Here is a 20,500-nt window from a genome sequence, read left to right as displayed (position 1 = left end):
CATGGAGTTGATCAGTTTAAAAACAATACAGTCAAGCCCTCTGCTACTTTAAACTTAGACTATAACTCTCTTAATCGTAAAAATTTTATTATTTGATATTCGTATACATCATGCCTTTTTTTTATTTAAAAATTTTAATTTAATAGAGCAATTTTCTAAGTACACAATTAAAGTGTATCAATATTATATTACGTGTTGTAATTTAACCCAAGTAATCCAATAAGATATTAAATGGCTCAATATTTAAAATTAAAATTCATCATTTAAAACTAATTTTTATTTTTCAAATGAGCAGGTAAATTAAAAAAAACACACAAAAGGAAATCTATTAATATTAGCTAATTATATGTTAGCTTTAAAATATATAATTCAAAAGCCCATTTTCTTGTTTTGAAGTTTGCACTGAAAAAAAGAATTGTCAAAACTACCAGAATATGTTTAAAGTTGCCGTATTTCTGGCTGTATGGCAACAACAAAAAGTTGGGTAATTTTTAGCATAGCGCTTTTTAAATGATTTTGGTTAAATTAACTATAAAATATATTGTTATTATATGTGATGAAGTTCAGTAAACGAGGTAAAATTTGGTATTTTTATTATGATTTCTTAGAAACTGGCATAAAAACCATTTATTTCGCTAAATTTACTTTTCGGTTTTGCATTTTTTATAATGTTTGGTAATAAGAACTTTAATTTTAAAAACCAGAGTTTCCGGTAAACCGTTACCATATGAACGAAACAATTACTAAATAAATGGTTTATAAATATGTATTTTGGTTTTCTTATCGAAATTATGCGATTTTTTTAAAAAAAATAATAAAAAATAACATAAATCTTATTACTATTCAGCACGTTAATTTTACCACAATTTTTTTTCTCTGTGAAACATAGTAGTAGTTTTCAGACAAACAGAAATTCTACTAATTATTGCAATGTCTTATTTTAATATGTTTATTCAATGATAAGCGTATTAAAATGAAATAGTTAAGACAAACTAAATTACTGATAAATAAAAAATAAACAACAATATTTTATTAATTTTAATTTCTTTAAACAAATTCTAATTATTTATTGTATCTATTTATCAGTTAATACATATTTATCGTGTAATGCATAAATAACGAGAATGATAAAAAAAGAGTAAATATTTCTCGGAAAAGGTTTCATACATTCTGCAATTTTTAATTAAATTTTAACAAATTTATTTACTTACAAAATCATTTGTAAGAAAAAGTATAAATGAAGCAATTAGTTTAATATAAAAGTTTCACTGAAATGCTAGTGGCAAAACAAGTCTTACAATTAAATTTCAAGAATACAATAATTAGTTTTTTTTTATTAAAACTAATTGGAAAATAATAATGAGTAACAAATTTACTTCTTGAATAAGTTATAAATCTTTGATAAACAAAAATATCAATTTTAATAAACCTATTTAATTCTTTATAAAAATACTTATTCACCATAAATTTATCGAGAAAATAAATATTTTTAAATAGGATAAGTAATATTGTAGCTATTGTAATAGTTTCAATGCCCTTAAGAAAATAAACTTAATTAATCTCTCTCTAACTAAATGATTGTCCGATTTGTGTTTTTCATTTGTATTATAATGACTATCAATTAAAAATGTATTTTTCTTGATTTTATGAAGATCTTGATTTTATTTATTTGATATTATTTATTAAGACGCAAATCTAAATGATAAATGCTTCATTTGCTATACTTTATAGATAATGTACCTCATAATAATTTAGATATTCAATAAATTATATTATTGTTTACAAATAATACATACAAATATTTATCCTCAATAAAACAATAAAGATTGAATAATATCTTTAAAATATTTTTCCGCTTACAAATTTCTGATGTTACCATTTTCAGATAGTATTTATATCGCACTAGAGCTGCATATTTGGCCATTGGCGACGGTCTGGGAAACATCCTTGAGGATGATCCGAGGACATGCCAACATAATTTTGATCCTCTGCTGAGGGGCTTACTCTCCTACTTTGGTAGCCCAATGCGAACTTTACGGTAGAACAGTTTAACGAGGACCGATACCGCAGACCCTCGGTCCTTACGCAGGCTGATCAAAGTGATCACCCACCCGCTCACTCACCTCAGCCAGGGATAATTGATTTTGGTGCTCAACTGGGAACGTGTCCTTACGAGGGACCCATTTTCAGAAGCAAAGCCGATCTTGTTTCGACATGAAAATGAAAATTTTCAATATCTTTATTATTGAAGTGAGAAAAAAATATAGTCAAAATTACCCTAATATAGCTAAATTTACTATGTTTCTGGCTCTATGGGGACATCAAAAAGCTCGGTAATCTTTACCGAAGCGTAATGATTTTGGTTAAATTAACCGTAAAACATTGCGTTTTATTATGTGATAAAATTTAGTAAATGTTACAAAATTCGGTAATTTTATTTAGAGCATGGCATAAAAAACTACTTATTTGGTTAGATTTAAACTTATTTGGTTAGATTTTTCAGTTTTGTATTTTTTACTAACTCTTTGATAATAAGAACGATAATTTTAAAACCGAAACTTCCGGTAAGTAGCTATCGCATGAGCTGAAAAATTGCTAAATGGAGGGCTTAAATACCTATTTTGGTTGTATTACCAAAGTCATGTTTTTTTACCCGAAATTTCACTAATTTTACCAGAATATTTTTCTGTGGGTGCTTATTGGATTGTAGAAACTAAAATTATGAAGAGAAATATAATTCCCATTGGTTTTAAGATAATTATCTTTAATCCACTTGAAGTTTTTATTATTTAAACACATAATAATTTAGAACTACTAATACATAATTTAATAACATAATGAATCTATCTCAAGATTACTTAATATAGTTTCTTAATTGAGTTATTGATATACACTGAGTGGCCAAATTATTATGACCACCCCTTCAGTACGTTGTTGGGCCACTTTTTGCGCGTATTACTGCCTTAATTCTTCTGGGAATGGATTCTATGAGTTGTTGGTAGGTGGTAGAAGGTATGCCAGACCATGCTAGCTGAGCTGCACTTGCCAATTCCTGCAAATTTGATGGTTCTAGATCCATCTGTCTGAGCGCCCGTTCAATTTCATCCCACAAATTCTCAATTGGATTGATATCTGGGGATTGTGCTGGTCAACGAAGCAAGTTAAATTCTCCGTCATGCTCTTCGAACCATCTGAGGAAAATGCCAGCTTTATGACAAGGAGCGTTGTCCTGCTGGAAGTATCCATCCCCGCCAGAGTACACCATTGACATAAACGGATGTACTTGATCTGCGATGATACTTAAATACCCTTGGGCATTAAGGCGTTGTGGTACAGGAATTAAAGGACCCATACAATGCCAAGAGAACATTCCCCATACCATAACGCTGCCACTACCAGCTTGAAGTGTCGTGGCAATGCAGTTGGGGTCCATGCTTTCGCGCTGTTTTCTCCATATTCTCATCCTGCCATCTGCGCGATGCATTTGAAATTGTGATTCATCGGACCACATGACTCTCTTCCAGTCATCTACTATCCAATGTTTGTGCTCCTTTGCAAATTGGAGACGTCTGCGCTTATTTAAAGCAGACAGCAGAGGCTTACGAACAGGTCGTCTGCTTCCATACCCTATATGGCGCAATGTGCGTCGAGCAGTCCGTTCAGAGACGCTCACAGTTGCTCCTTGATTAAGATCACTTGCAATTTGTCGCACTGTTGCTCTCCTGTCACGCTGCACAGCCCTGGCCAGCCTTCTCTCTAATCGAGCATTCAGTACCCTGTGACGACTACAAGTCTGACATTGAGACCCGGTTTTTTGCTTGATTGTCCATTCTTTGTACACATTAGCAACTGCTGCTCTAGAACACTTCACAAGTGCAGCCGTTTTGCTGATACTCGTTCCGACACATCTCGCACCCACAATCATTCCACGTTGAAATTCAGTTAAATCACTTTTCTTTCCCATATCTGAGCAAGCAACACAGTATAACTGATGACTCACTTGTCCAGCATTCCCGTGTTACAGTTACCTTGCCCTCTGACGCAATAACTCATTTGCATACTCTGAGGTGGTCATAATAATTTGGCCACTCAGTGTATATATAGTTTCTAAATACAGTTGAGTGCTCACATATCTGAAAAATTGCCCAGTGTCCTTGTATATATCAAATATAAAAAGCAAAGAATGTAAAACTAATGTGTTTCAAAACTGAGTAATGTCTTGTTGATTTAATTACCCACTTGGATATAACAGGTTTAATATAAGGAACCAAAACTCTGCTTATTACTTTATCATTTAAAAATAATAGTACATAATTTAAAAATATTACTATATAGTTTAAAAGTAGTAATGCATAAGTTAAAAAAATTCTGAAGTTTCATCAGGTATCATAAAAAATGTATAACAATTTTTGATGAGCTCTAGAACTTTCAACAAAATAACTGAGAAAAACAATTTGCGAACAAACTTCAGTGTCCTTGTAATAAGAAAAAAAACTTAATTTGAATAAACTGGGTCGTCTTAATATACACTAAAGCTAGAAAATGTCCCGTAGATTCAGGTCATTTAATAACCCACTGGGAGATAGCAGGTTTAATATTACTAGCTATCACTATGCTTATTAACTGCATAGCTGAGGTGATTCCTCTGACAACATCATCACCTCTAGTTCTATTTGTGTTAGAAGACATAATACCAGCAGGAGAGAAAAGTGTTTGCCGAATAAAATTGAGTTTTCACTGCCTCGAGGTATTTTACATTATTAGAAAGCTCGAATATTCAAAATAATGTCTTCATTTCCGCCTTTTGTTTCATTTGTGGTAACATTTTCTATTATAGTAAAGAAAGAAAGTTGAAATGACCAATATTTCTTCAAGATGTTTATTTTATTTTACTTTTTAAGTAGAAACTAGGGAAAATGAAAAGAAAAACATGGGACATTAGCTTCGCAAAATGTTAAGATTTCGCCAAAATTAACCGCTTCCTTACCAATTTTTTGGAGGAAAAAAAAATGAAAAAATCAATATTTTTTTTTTATTTCATTGATAAATACAACGAACAGAAACAAAACTTAAAACACAAGTTTTGAGTTGAAATTTTAATTTTTTTATGTGTAAAAAGCATTTAATTTGTCATCAGTTTACTTTCCCAAATTATCTCGGGCAAATGAAAAAAAGTTAAATATTCGTCTTTGTATATGTTCACATCTTTATAATTAGAAAAATCATCTGCATTACTTTCATTTTCGTACGCGAACGCCATTTTTTAAATTTTTTTTTTTATGTAAATTCAGCAACCATCGTAAATACAATCGCACAAAACACGTGTGCAGTCCCACAATCCAACAGCAAAATTCTCAAACAAAACTTGGCAAACTTCCAATCACAGCATATTATTTTTTTATTTTTTTCCGGCTGAGTCAAAACATGATGAAACGTAACGCTCTGAAAAATTCTGCCCCGCCCGAGTTTTCTCGGGATAATAAATATTTGCAATATATACATACCCGAGTTAACTCGGGAAAATCAGGGAAGCGGTTAAAGAGCGAATTTTAATCATCGTAAAAAAATATTTCTGAAATTGTTCTTAAAAATAGCAAAAATGCCCTTTACAATAGAAAAGATTACCTTATAATAACATAAAAAAATACGATTTATAAAAGTAAATTTCAGAAATTTATATATAATTATAGTAAAATATGTATATTATTAGAAATTGAGATGCAAATTTTTAATAAATAAGTTTGAAATAATTGTTTAATATTGAATAAGTAACATAAATGGAAGAAAGGTTGTTGGATTATTATAAAAATGCAAAGAGGAAACTATAATATATTTTTTAGAGAATTTAGATTTCTAAATTGGCGTAGTTACGTCTCTATAATGAGTGTATTCGTATTTCTGATTGGAGCATTCACATTTTCGGGTAAAACTATTAATGCTAATGTCGCTTTGAAAAATTGGTCTCAATGTTTTACGGATTACGTTTCTTTTGAAACATTATTCAAAAGTCATTTTTCAAAATATGGATTTTTTATGGCCTCTTCAGACAAGGACTGTTTTCTGTACTCCAAAAATTTCTAATAGATAACAGCGCATTATACAGAAACTTCCGATTACTGTTTTTTTATATAAAAAAACTTTCCCTTAAAAAATTGAAAAATGTGACATATAATATCTCACTACCTTCATACAGCATGCTCACCAAATTATGGAAACACTCCTTTAAATTACGAATGGCTTCAGCTATATGTATAAAGGCTACGTTTATGTATAGTTAAGTAACTATGCGTTACTTGATGTGACACGCTACACCACCAACTACACACTGGCGTAAGAAATTAAGACAATTCGCAGACTTGTTCGATTATCTTTAAAACTTCGGGACTGATTTTAATAAAATTTGATATATATGTTACGTTGAAACACCGAATTCTGGAGAATGTCGACATTCACCGGTGAATGTCAACATTCACGTAGTCGCTTGATGTGTGTCCGAAATATTTGCCAAATACCCTTAATTCTGACATTCACCGGTGAATGTCAACAATCACATAGTCGCTTTGGTGAATGACCGAAATATTTGTTATATCCAATTTTATATTAATTTATTCGTTAATATTATTATATTTATTTGATATATTTATATTTATTCTTTATTTTAATACTTACTGACGATAGATTAGAAGAAACATCAGCGTTTGGAGTATCGGGCAAATGTATACCGCGCAATGGCATTTGACTTTAAAAAAACATCAGTGTTGGGTATACCGGGCAGTGGCACTTAACCTTAAAAAAACATCAGTGTAGTGTATATAGTTCGTTCACCAGAAGTTGAGACTTGGCTCCACCTCCTGGGACGCAGAGTTCATTTCAGCGCGGGAGTTAGAAGAGAAACATCTCCGTTGTTGAAATTGAGACAACCCTTAATTTGCGCCAAACACGAAAAGTGAATTCTTTTTCAGTCACTTACTTTGCTTTATCATCTGCTATTATACCTTTTGTTACACTAGCTTATTAAATATAGCTTAAATTTAAAAACTGCTGTTCTCCCAGTGAAATGTCTCATAAAGGACAACCTATTCACTCAAAAGAAAGAAATATCATAAAAAAATGGTGCAAAATATCATCAAATTTATGAAATATTTATTGTTAAAAAAATGCACATAAATTTTGAGAAATAAATATTTTTGCCAAACGATCGCCAAATAGCAACATTGTTCAGGATTGCTCACAACCTTCTCCCAAAAATAGCGAAATAGTATCGTCGCATACCACGTGATGTAGGCGGAGCCAAGTGCCAACTCTTGGTGAACGAGCTATACCGGGCAAATGTATACCGGGCAGTGGCACTCAACCTTAAAAAAACATCAGTGTAGGGCATACCGGGCAGTGGCACTTAACCTTAAAAAAGCATCAGTGTAGGGTATACCGGGCAGTGGCACTTAACCTTAAAAAAACATCAATGTAGGGTGAAAATATCGTATAAATGTAATTATATCCACGAATAAATTCATATCAAATCGAATGTAATAAATATTTCGGACATTCACCAAAGGATATCTGTGATTGTCGACATACACCGGTGAGGGTCCGAATGTACAAGAATGTAATGAAACCGACGTAGTTGGTGTTTGTCGACATTCACCGGTGACAGTCAACAACCACCGATTTCGGTCTTTCGCCGTGACATATACATACATTGATACAATACAAAACAAATATAACCATTCAACAATAGTAATACTCACGCATGATCGTGAGTAACACTCGTTGGAGTTGGAAGGTATGAAATTTCCACAGGACAATTCTGGCCAATTGCCACAAGAAGTAATAAACTGTCTTATTTCAAGTATGAAACCACGCTATTCTCTGTTAAGCCTAGTTTGAATTCGTCTTAATATTTACTCTGTTATGTTTGATTCACAAACTCATTTTATTTTACGAATTAGCGTATTTATGCAACTTAAATTACTGATTATTAACACCTAAAAATAACTGTACTGATTCTTATTTGTAGTATATCTTACTGTGATTATAACTTTTAGGATTAATCAATAACAAACATTGTAGTTCGTGGCAGCTACTTTGCCCCAAGTAGTGTTAAAGAACATTCTAGGTGTTTTACAGCACCAGGAACTATCTTTGAGTTTTGGAACAAGGGAACACTTAATGGAACACCTCTTTGGAGTCAAGTAGTTACCACCATGTTCAGTGATTAGATACACGAATATTTTTGACGATATAGTACGCTGTCATTTCACGATTGTTGACATTTCCCCTTAATAGTGAGTTGTCCAGCAGGTGGCGCTGCGCCACAACTACTGTGTCTGTTTACAAATGTAAGAGAGAGATTTTTAATATGAAACGATTAGGAAGCAGCAATGTACTCGGCTGCTGGAGTAGTTTGTTTTCTTTTATTTCTTAATTAAGTTTATTATTTTATTGTTGAAATCATTCTTAACTTGACTCATCGCCACATCGAAGAGCAAACAGCCATAAAAAGTAAAAGAAGACAACACGATATATAGGCTCTTTTTTAGTTATAACGGTAGCCTATTGAAAGTTGAGAAGGTAGCTCCAAATTTTAACAAGAGTCATGTTTTTCTCAACTAAACTAAATATAATTTTTTTGTAAGGATAGAATGTAAATTAAATAATATATGTAAAATTTTCAAATAATTAATCGTCAATATCCGTTAATATGAATATTTATGACGAATTATTAATTTAACAACGGAAACACTACACTATCCCGGATGGGTACCCCAAATAATTCTTGTCTAGCATATAAAATGAACTCATCCAAAAAAGAATGTATAAAAATTCCTAACTAAAGAAATGTAAACCATATTTACAAACTTTTTATGAAGATATCAGTTTGTGAAGCATTTATGAGTAATAACAGCAACTTTTACGAATGAAACACTTTTGTAAACATTATCTTTGTAATCCCCATGCAAAGATAAACCCCTTTTTCAAAAGCGTCTGATCATTAGGGCTACTCCAACCAAAGAATACATCCATCATAGTCAAATGTGTTTAGTCACGCAATACTTGATAAATTGGAGGGACAGAATGCTGCTTCTATTTATGTCTAAAACTGTGATTCGTATTCTAGGAGAAATGAGGCGTTTCCTGCACACTATTTCGGCCTACTTTGTTACTTTATCTTTTGTTTTTCCGTTTATTTTTTTCCTTATTTCAGACATCGTTCATATTTTAGACGCTTTATATATTTGTTTTGTCTTTGTTTAAATAAAGCTGAATGTAGACATTTGCTTTTGGTTTCAGTCGTAATATGCTGGTTATTTTTGTAAAATATATTAACTCGACCTTACTTCGAAAAAAGGTTTTGACCATTTCTTTTAAGTTGTCATATATTAAACACGACTTTAGTCTACATGGGTAAGTCTTAAGAAAAAGCGTCATTTTAAAGTTTTATAGTATTAAAAAGTTATCGACTGATAATTTAATTGATTGGATTTCAATAAAATAAGATCTAGATAGTTTTTCACTTATTAAAAAATATAAATACTTTGAAAACTTCAAATTTTTGGGCTTTTTTTCAAATTGATTTTTTTTTCTTTTTTCAGATATTCAGAACTGAAATGATTCATCTATGATAATGAACGGATTCTTCCGTTTAAGCACGTTTAGTCAAGTTTATTTTTGCATTTCTTCGATTGTCTTTTAGTTTTTTTTTTCTAAATTAAAAACACTTATGAAGCAAATCTAAACATATAAAATCACTAGTTTGATTTCATGAACAAAATCAAATTGAAAACTGCCTTCTCTTATAATCTTTATACAAAGAGGTAAGTTAAAAACTTGAACACAAATAAAAGTAAAGAGTTTCGTGTTTCGTTTGCCACTTGTCCTTCTGTTTTGAAACTTCCAGATCTCCCGTCTCCGAATTCCCGTCTGCGGAAGCAAAGGTAACTTTGGGTTCATATTTGTATTATGCAAATCCAATTTAATTATTACCCTCGCTATAGTGTTGGAAAGTTAGAAAAAATCAATTTTTATTCCTAAAAGTATTTTAAGTAATAAGGGAAGTAAATCAGCCCGTACACTACAGCGTTAAGCAATAAGATAAGTGATGTAATAACATTTTAAAATTGCCATTATTACAGTCGGACTTCCATTTAACGAACTTCCATTTTACGATTATTTTTGAGGAACCAAGAATAGTTTGGAAATTTCTTCGTAAAATAAATTCCAAATAGAGAAGAGAATTTTCTGTTTAACGAACTTTTCCTTGAGATCCACTTTCCCTATTTCAAACTTGTTAAAGCATTTTATGGGGAAAATGACCATAAATTGATTTTTGCAGCCACTTAACTTTTAGAGAAAAAGCAGTAAAATCTTTTTTTTTTGCATTTCATATAGGAATCATTGCCAAAAATCAATTTACGAGAAAGCATAACAGAAATTTTTAAAGCATGAAATTATGATGTTAAGGACCGTACTATTCGTAACAGTTTTGCTAAAGCTGGATTCTTAGTCTGCTCGGAGAATTTGGAAAGTGCAGAGGACGAGGATGATATTCCTTTAGAAGAACTTTAAAAAATGTGGGTACAGCTAAGAGAGAACCACGAAATTAACGATGATGTACTGATTAATTATTTTCTTTTCATTGATTCTGAAGTTGCAACCACAGAAACATTAATTGAATCGGAGATTTTGAACAGTATGAAGAATAAAAATAATAAAGCAATAAATTCTGAGGAAGACAAAGAAGAAGACAGAAGTGAAGAAATGCCCAAACCTTCATATGAGGAAATGTTCAAAACATTTTAAACAATTCGATAGATAATAATTTACCAGATAAATGTGTATCAATTGCCATTTTAGTTATGTCTAATGTTTATGAATTTGAAACCTGTTTTGCGTTGTTTAAGTATTACAAACGGTGATTTTCTATTTAACGATGTAGTGTATATACACTACAAAAATATAAATCCAGTTCACTAGTATATAAGACATGTTAGCTCGTATCCATGGTGGGGTACCTTTTCATAAGTGAAAGTTGACATTGTCGTTATCTACTCTCACCACATTGGTGACATTCGGACGTGATGTGGCGACGCCTTCCTTGACAGAAACGCCCACTACAGTTTAAACATGCCTACTTCAATGGATGGTGCACATTAAACAGTTGATTTGCTACTTGTGACTGTGACATTAGCCTCCTCACGCTGTTGCTTCTCAGTCCCGATCACTCACAACGTACAACGTATACACTCGACTGCTAAAGGCAACAGAGAAGCGACCACGACCGTGAACTTAATACAGCTCACACGATTAGCATTCAAAATGTATGGTGATCTTAATACAGCTCTCCCGGTTTCTCACAAAATAGCAATGAATCAACTAGTTGTATCCGTTCATCAAATTCTATCACAGATATAATTCTGGTGGGGGAGTAGGGGAGAGTGGGGTCAATTGTAACAGGGTACGATTGTTACACAGCAAAAATTTCGAGTGTCGTTTTCTAGATTTGGTTCCTAGGTGGCGCACAAGGTGTATTTAATAAATCTACATGTACACCCCTGCTGGCAACCATTTTTATATACCTTTGAAAGAGTTACATCACAAAAGATATTTTCACGCTACGTAAGTATTTTTTTTTTTGGTATTAGAATATTATATTGTAACAAAGTAATTTTGTTTAAACAAATAAAAATTATTAACCGAATATGTAAGTGGACACCTTAATTAACATTTCAATAAAAAAGAATTAGTTTTGTTAATTACTTAGCATTGTTTTTAACAAATGAAGCTGAAATGGCGTGTTGGGGACGATTGTAACAATAAGTAAAGGGACGATTGTAACAGCTGAAAATAAATAATCTTATGTTCACAAATCATTACTTAACTCTTTAAGAACCACCAATAGTTTCCTATATCATTTATATTATGTTGCATGTGCATTATTTTATTTGTCACCTTTCACAGCATAAATTAAAACTTTTAACCACTTAAAGTAGAAAGTTTAACCCTTTGGGTCTCTGCTCATTATTATTTTTACTCCTAAAATATCACTACTATTTTGATCAATAAAAAATATATCACAACTATGATAATATGTATAATTAACTATATTTTAGTTGAATTTACGAACTGTTACAATTGACCCCGTAAATGGGGACAATTGTAACAAGTGCACGACTGTCAAAAATTGTTAATAACTAATAAAATAACATTTAAAATAAGGTTTTTTTTTTTTTCTAGTAGAGGATAATCTACTTCACTCATCTGTCAATTAATACTAATAATATATTGGATTTTTTGTTAGTTAAAAATAGTTAAGTAAAAAATGTTACAATTGACCCCACTCTCCCCTACTGTAGTGTATCTGCTACTACAAAAATATAAATCCAATTCACTAGTATATAAGACATAACTCGATTCTACTGTGGGGTACCTTTTCATAGAGGAATGTTGACATTATCGATATCTACTCTCAGCACAAACGAATTTTCCACATAACATTTTTTCGGGATTTAGTGACTTCATTATATAGAGGTCTGACTGAATTAAAAAAATGACCTACTAAAAAAATTTATATGCAAGGTGAATGATCTGGATTCTATTGATCCTGTCTACTAGGTTAGCTGCTGAACTATAGGCGGGGGTCTGTAATGTTTTCGACCTGCAAACGTGTTACATTTATTTTATTTCCAATTTAATTATCTTACTTATAGTGTTTGAATCTGCGTGACAATTAATATACTTTTTTAATATATATCTTTTAATTCATATTACTTTAGATGTGGGAGAATTAAGAAAAGAAGCAGATCATTCTGAGAAAAACAGACAAGGTGAGAAAATATATTATTTTTTAATTTCTGAAAATATCTAGTTATAATCATTACTAAGAATGATCGATCTTGCGAGTAGAGAAGCAATTCGAAGCCACGGGGCTTATAATAGATTTTGCAGCAAGTGGACTTGTGCCATGGTGTATTGCTTTTTTTTCAAGCTCGCGTCATTATTCCAGGACGTTTTCCTAATACAGTCAAACCTCGCTAGAGTGAACTCCTGGATATAGTGAGCGCAATGTTCGCTCAGGTGAGTTGCTACACACATATAATGTCATTTTTCGTGGATATAGTGAACCAAAAAAAGAGAGGAAGTTGGATATTATGAACTTTTTTCTGTCTTCGACTGATTTATTTTCTCCATTTTTTTTTGTAATAGTTTTGAAATTTCTACTTCAAAATCAATACATATACCGATTTTTAAAACCATCGATAGCATGGAAAGTAGCAACTAGTATTTTTTCGTGTTCGTTTCATTATTGAATAGCATCATTGAATTGGGTTCAGCATTCAAAGAAGCCGCAATCTTCCAGTATCTGGAGAAATGCTTCAAGTCAAAGCCGATGAATTTGCTAAGGGATTTGGTGAGACTACTTTTATGTGCGAGAATGGCTGGTTACACAGAATTAAGAAGCGTAATAACATGAATTCAGGAAAAATTATCAGAGAGTCGGGAAGTGTTTTCATATCTGATGTTGAGGATTTGCTCGTCAGCTAAAGATTACCAATTTTTATTTGTACGCAAGACGAAGAGTAATAAAAAATAAAAGTTAACATATTTTTTATTACTACTTATTATTTTTCAGTCAGTTTTGTATTTTATTTTATTGATCATTTATTTAAGTAATGTGTAATAAAAGGAGGGGGGAGTTTGGAATCATTTGTCAAAATTGCGTGCAAACCGGATGTCGTGAAGTCCCGGTTATAGTGAACTAAAATTTCGGTCTCTTGAAGGTTCACTATAGCGGAGTTTGACTGTATTCTATAGGGAAAAAAATAAACAAATTTTTTTAATAAAGTAGGATTTTTTGAACTCTTAAAAGGTATTGCTATTCTATAAAACTTATGATTTTATGAAACTTTGGATGATCGCTTATAGTAAAGAACCAAATCAAAGTCACATTCAAAATTTATAAAAATATGGGGAAAATTGGTTTGAATTTAAAGTTCAATCGAAAAAAGCAAAAAGAAAATGAAGTTCTGTCTCCAAATTGAAAGGAAATAATAATAAAACCAAGAGCCAATCATGAATTAAAAATAAAATATTAAGAAATGTAAGGTTATTTAAATAAAGAAATGGTTAAATTAGATTTTTCCGTAGTTTTATTTTGAAGAATGTAACCAAATTGCATTAAATTACGAGAAAGTTTTGTAACCTCGGTTTTCGTTGTTCAACGGTGACATTTCTTAAAAATTCAGTAAGACATCAAATCCGGAGTCCAACTTACTTTCTTCCAATCTACGTAATTCTGTAGAGCTTGACGAAACGGAACCATTTTTGCCGCTCCTGAACTATACAAATAAGGATCAATAACAGGTTTTTCTTCTTCAATATCCGGATAATCTGGTGCTCCTTGTCCTCCATATCTTGATAGAAGAAGAAGTCTGAAGAAATCTCTCACTTCATCTGGAGTTTCATCTGGTGTATCGCTTAAGTCTTGATAAAACTGAGAAGTTGTAGATACCCAAGTCATCAAAAAACTGGAGAAGAAGGCAATTAAAAGTGCTTTCATGTTGAGATGGAAATCTGCAGGAAGAAAAAAACAAAGTTATTGAGCTGAAACGGAAGAAGTGCGTCACTGACTGTACACACTTTGTAAGATTGCAAAAAAAAAAGAATATAGTAGCAATTTTCATCTGTCAACAGATTAACGAGAAAAGCTGTATTATGATACATTGAGCCGCGATGGCTCAGGGGATAGAGCGTCCGCCTTCCAATGAGGTGAACCGGGTTCGAACCTCGCCAATGGCTGGTCGATATGAATTCCCCATCCGGCTTGCACCGATCACAGTGCTGACGTGAAATATCCTCAGTGGTAGACGGATCATGGGTTAGAGTCCTTTTGCCGTCAGACTAACCGTAGGCGATTTTCCTCTCCATATAACTCAAATGCGGGTCAGTTCCATCAAATAGTAATCCACGAAGGCCAATTTCCCCCAGTACTTGATCCAGGAGTTCCTTTGTCTTCTGGATTGGGTTCAAAATGACAAGGCTACGGAGTTGAACATTAGAGTCGTAAACCCGAAAATTGGGTCGACTGTTCAATGATGGTTATAAAATAAAAAATTATAAAATATTATGATACATTGATTTTTTTTCCTCATTTCATGCGTATGAAAATTCACTCTAAAAGTATATTTTTTCTGTCGTTAGGGTTTTTTTCACACAGAAAGGATACTAAAAATTCATGAAAATTTCTTCGTTAATAAAAAAACTGTTCCCTGGTGAATTCTTAACGATAACATTCCATCTATTTCAAAAATAAGCAAATAAATAAATAAATGAAAATAAATAATATAATAAAAATTTTCACATGACAAAATTAATATCTTTATTAGCTTCGTGTTGCGAATGTCGCCAAAAGCATTGCATAATACCTTTACTAAAAATTCACGAAATTTTCTTCGTTATAGAATAAACCGCTTTCTGATGAATTTTCCCCGATAACACTTCATCGATTTAAATAAATAAATAAATAAAAATAACAAATGTCACGTGTCAAAATTACTATCTTTACTTTGCTTCATGTTACGAATGTCGCCAAATTCATTACATTTTCTACCTTTTAGTCTCGAACGAGGATATGCGCGTTTATAATGACAAATAATTGCCGAAATCATGGGGGATATTAAATTGCAAGCTATAAATAATTTCAGTAGTATAATTATTGATACTTGATGCAAATCGTAGAACAGCATAAATGTTAGAAAAGTTTTGAAAACTAGTCACTACATCAATCTGGATTAAAGAGCAACAAAGTGGATAAAAAGCGAACAGCAAATTTATGCATTAAAACTTGTAATTTTAGTTACACTTTGGAATGATTAACCCTTTCGCGCCGACTGTCACAAATACGTGACAGCATAAAACTGCAACAGTCAGGGTAAAAAGATAAAACTGGTAATCAAAGTATTTCTTTAGCAGTTTATTTGTAGGCGGAGTTATAATTTTTTGATTTATTTAATTCACCATTACTTTGTTCAAAATGAAACTATTTAGTTATACTTTGAATTAACATTGATTATATATATGATTAAACTAACAATAATTAAAATAAAAGCAAAGTAAGTCTGTCAAATTAGTAACGACTACATTTAAGTTACCGTTTTTTATTTAATTGCAACTTGATTCTGATTTTGTACGAAAGCTTTTCTGAATCACCCGTCCCCAAGGGGTTAACAAACTGATAAAATATACTTTGGATACAAGCCTTTGTGGATATATCTTAGTACGAATGCTCAATTTTTTTCATGACGATTGCACCACTCACAGTTAAAGAGTACGCACGTGTAAGTAAGAGTTCTCAGATTCTTTTTAGATTGAAGTAACTGAGAAAGTTGAAAGCGTTACAGTATCAAATTTTGTATGAGGCTAAAAGATTTTCAACTTAATTGTTGGAGTTGTTTTCATTTCAGAATCCTTAAGTATTGAACAAAGTTCGATGCTGTAATTTTGTTTATTTTTTTCAAATTGTCCAATTTGTCCTAAAATAAAAACCACTTAAAAAATTTGAGCATAAGCACTAGGGTATATCTACACCGAAGAGCCATTACATTATGACCACCCTGCTAATAACATGTAGGACCACCTTTAGCCCTCAAAACTGCTAGCACCCGCCGTGGCATTGATTCCACAAGGTGTTGACAGGTATAGTTCGTTCATCAGAAGTTGAGACTTGGCTCCACCTCCTGGGGCGCAGAGTTCATTTCAGCGCGGGAGTTAGAAGAGAAACATCCCCGTTGTTGAAATTGAGACAACCCTTAATTTGCGCCAAACACAAAAAGTGAATTATTTTTCAGTCATTACTTTGCTTTATCATCTGCTATTATACCTTTTGTTACACTAGCTAATTAAATATAGTTTAAATTTAAAAACTGTTGTTCTCCCAGCGAAATGGCTCATAAAGGACAAACTATTCACTCAAAAGAAAGAAATATCATAAGAAATGGTGCAAAATATAATCAAATTTATGAAATATTTATTGTTAAAAAAATGCACATAAAGTTTGCGAAATAAATATTTTTGCCAAATGATCGCCTAATAGCAACATTGTTCAAGTTTTACTCACAACCTTCTCCCAAAAATAGCGAAATAGTATCGTCGCATACCACGTGATGAAGGCGGAGCCAAGTGCCAACTCCTGGTGAACGAGCTATAGTCTGAGGTATCTGGTACCAAGCGCTCACCAACTGGTCCTGCAATTCCATTGTTATAGATGGAGGGTGGTCATAATGTAAGGGCTCTTCGGTGTACTTATAGTTACTAAGCCACACACTCTAAATTTTTTTATATTACCCATAAAAGCCATAGTTAAGTACTTTTTGAACTAAGCTAGTACACTTAATGCAGATTTTATTCAGCGTTTCTTAGAGACGAACAGAGAGTCTTGTCAGATTGGAAATTTTGGAATTCTATTACTATTTTTCATTCTCTTTTCTGGCTATTCAATTGTTATTTTCTGGATGTACAACTACTCATTTTGGACGAAAGAATTCAGACACTATACTGATAAGCCACATTTTTAAATTCCCTAGAACAGTGTTTTCTAAAAGCGTGTTAGGGAAAAGCAACACCTTTATAAACAATAAAACTGCTTGTAAAGCTCGAATATAGTGGAACTTCCAGTAATTTCTTAAACACCAAAATGAAAACAATTCTAAGGAACAGTTAGACATAAAAATGTAATGTCCCAAGCCATAAAAATGTCCACCCATTGTCCAAGCATCATGGGACATTTTCTGTTAAGTTTATTTTTCCTTTTTGCTTTGTAAGGAGAAAATTACCTTTATTTGCAAATGTAAATTCGTTTAAATATTTCTGAAACCTAAACAGTTAAATTTTATTATATTTAACCCAACTTTTAAGTTAGCTAAATTTTGAGTCCAAATACTTCAAAGAAAAAAGAATGACATGACGTGCCAACAAGTAAATCAGAATTTCCTATTTTCCTAGAATTTTTTAGCAAATATTCTCGTTTCGTGTACCTTTATGTACCTTCCTTTAAAATGGGACAGAACTTTTGTTGTCTATAATCTTCATGACAAAATAAATCTCATTATCTGTTACTAATAGAACATAGGAAATTTTCTTCAATATTCTCTAAGAAAATATTATATATATTCTCTAAGAAAAGTTTTTGATCAAGTGTTTTTCACTGTGTCTTGGGAATCAACCTATAAGGCATGTTCTAGATATGTTGGCAATAAGAATCGATTTGTTTTATTTCATCTAAGAAGAACTTTGCTTTTTCTTGGTGCCTGGAGAAAAACAAGTCTTGATATATTCTCTGTTTGTTTAGAAGATTTCCTAAATTGACAAAGATTTTTATCCTTGTAAGTGATACGAGCGAAAGCTGACAAATTTTCGAGATAAAATAACATAAAAGGACATACCGTTGAGATATTTTTTATTAATGATTTCGAAAAGGTTTTGTTTCAATTTATAACGTTCGTTGTTTGTATTTTTCACCTTAGTAAGAAAAAATCATTTTTAAATCTAACAAATATAAAGAAAACATAGCATATCTTTTGTAAGCATATTGTATAAGATTTCAGTTATTAATAATAACATTTTAAGACAAGATGCGAAAATTTTTCAAAGTCATGGGTTTTTGGACTGCAATTTAGCTTAAACCCCATACAAAAATTTTCAAAATATTCAAAATATATTCTTTATTTTTGTGCATATAAATTAGTTCTGCAAGCTTGCCACACTACAAAAAAACCGGGATCAACTTATCGGCACTTTGGGTTCATCATCCTTAAAATTCCTTTTACCGGTAAATCTATATTTACCATTAAATAGTATACCGTAATGTTTACAGTAATATTTATTTAATTAGAATGATTTAGAGGTTTGACGGTAATTACAACTGTTAAAATTATGGTATATCAATTTTTTGTTCCATAACATGTTCCAATAAAAATGGATTTTACGGTAAACAGTACCGGAACCCTGAGTGCCGGTATTTTTTACGGAAATTTGATCCAGATTTTTTTACAGTGCATCTACTTTACTATTTTCAATAAATTGTAAGAAACTATATGTAAAGAAAATTGTAAATAAGATTTAAACTATGTACATGAGAGGTAGGAAACTATGTATTATAACTAACAGAATTTTTGTTAACTTTGCCTACACTATAAAAGACTCAAAACGAAATTACTGCAATTAAGTGGCACTGTATATGAACTTTGAGTTGTTTGTGAGTAAAAAATAACTTTAAATCAAATTTACTAAGCCTAGAGTTATTCCTTAAAACATAACCTTAGCTTCCCTTAGAAAAAGCTAATACCCAAAGCCGATCAAACTGGGACCTCTGATTTTGTTACCTTTTAAATTTCACGATATACATAGTTATGCTTTTATTTGTTTTGTTTATGTTTTTGTTCTTTTGTCTTCAGAAATTTTTAAATTTAATTTTGTTACTTAAGAACTTAAATGAAAGCGCGGTAAGTATATGGTTGCTCATGTAAGTTTCCTTTAAGTTTTTTATACTTGACTCGAAAGTAGTTCTTTCAAAATGAAGTTGAGTTAATAATTATAAAAAAATTTTTTATAAATTCTGAAAATATTTTATAAATATAATTATAAAAATATTTCTTTTCTTTATCTCTTGAATCAATTTAAATTTTAATTGTTTTTTTGACATTTCATGTTGCTTTAAAGTCTTTGCAAATAAAATTAACTTTTTCAAATAAAGCAAAATCATTCCAGAATTAGAGATTTTTTTCTTTTGTAACTTTTTAGTAGATTTCACAGCGTTTCACGTAATCAAATGTTTTCATTTATTCGTTTCATATTCTTTTAATTATAAGTACTCCAAACTTCAATAATGTCAAACGAATAGTTCCAAGTCTACCGGGTGATTATAAATTATATTTGTTTAACAATGACCTCTCAGTTCGTTTACCGTTCATGAGAAAAGGAATAAAATTTTCGCAAAAACACAATTATTTAATTTGCGCTCAAGAAATGATGAAAAATATTATTATCATTATTCAGTACTCACTCTTACTGTTACAGAAGCAGAGCCGTCAGCGTCGCAGTATTCGTCATTCCAACTCCATTTAAAATTTTCTATTTTATTTTAATTTATAATCGATGTTGAATAGCAGACCAAATTTTTGGGTTTACGATTGTCACTGTTTTCTCCGTAGCCTTATAATTATCAATTAGAACAAGAAGGCAGGAGAATATTTAAAAAAGCAGTGGAACAATCTAACCTTCGTGCAGGACATTTTGATGTAAATATCCCTCATTTACGTTACATGGAGAGAAAAACCACGAAACCCCTCTCATGGCTAGTCAGATGTTAAGAAAACTCTAACCCATGATCCTGATCCACCGAGACTAAAGTTTTTTTTATTGTGAGGATCACACTTTGATGAGAAAAAGCCGGTGTTACTATTTAAAAACTTCGCAATTTTGTTACTTTACCCTTTATAGCTGGATA

General features: G+C 31.6%; 1 protein-coding gene across 1 annotated transcript in view; it reads right to left on the bottom strand.

Annotated features, from left to right (window-relative positions):
• LOC107453500 (uncharacterized) overlaps positions 1-20,500 on the bottom strand; it is a 91,194-nt gene that overhangs the window by 24,818 nt on the left and 45,876 nt on the right. The window contains exon 2 of the mRNA XM_016070359.4: positions 14,273-14,571. Coding sequence (XP_015925845.1) covers positions 14,273-14,557 — 285 coding nt within the window. The 5' untranslated portion in view covers positions 14,558-14,571. The remainder of the gene's footprint in view (positions 1-14,272; positions 14,572-20,500) is intronic.

The sequence above is a fragment of the Parasteatoda tepidariorum genome, chromosome 12 (genome assembly GCF_982258835.1).
Source record: "Parasteatoda tepidariorum strain Cologne lab strain chromosome 12, Ptep-v5.0, whole genome shotgun sequence".
NCBI classification, from domain to species: domain Eukaryota; kingdom Metazoa; phylum Arthropoda; class Arachnida; order Araneae; family Theridiidae; genus Parasteatoda; species Parasteatoda tepidariorum.
Note: the sequence above shows the minus strand (reverse complement) of the source record. Positions and strands in the feature narration are given on the sequence as shown.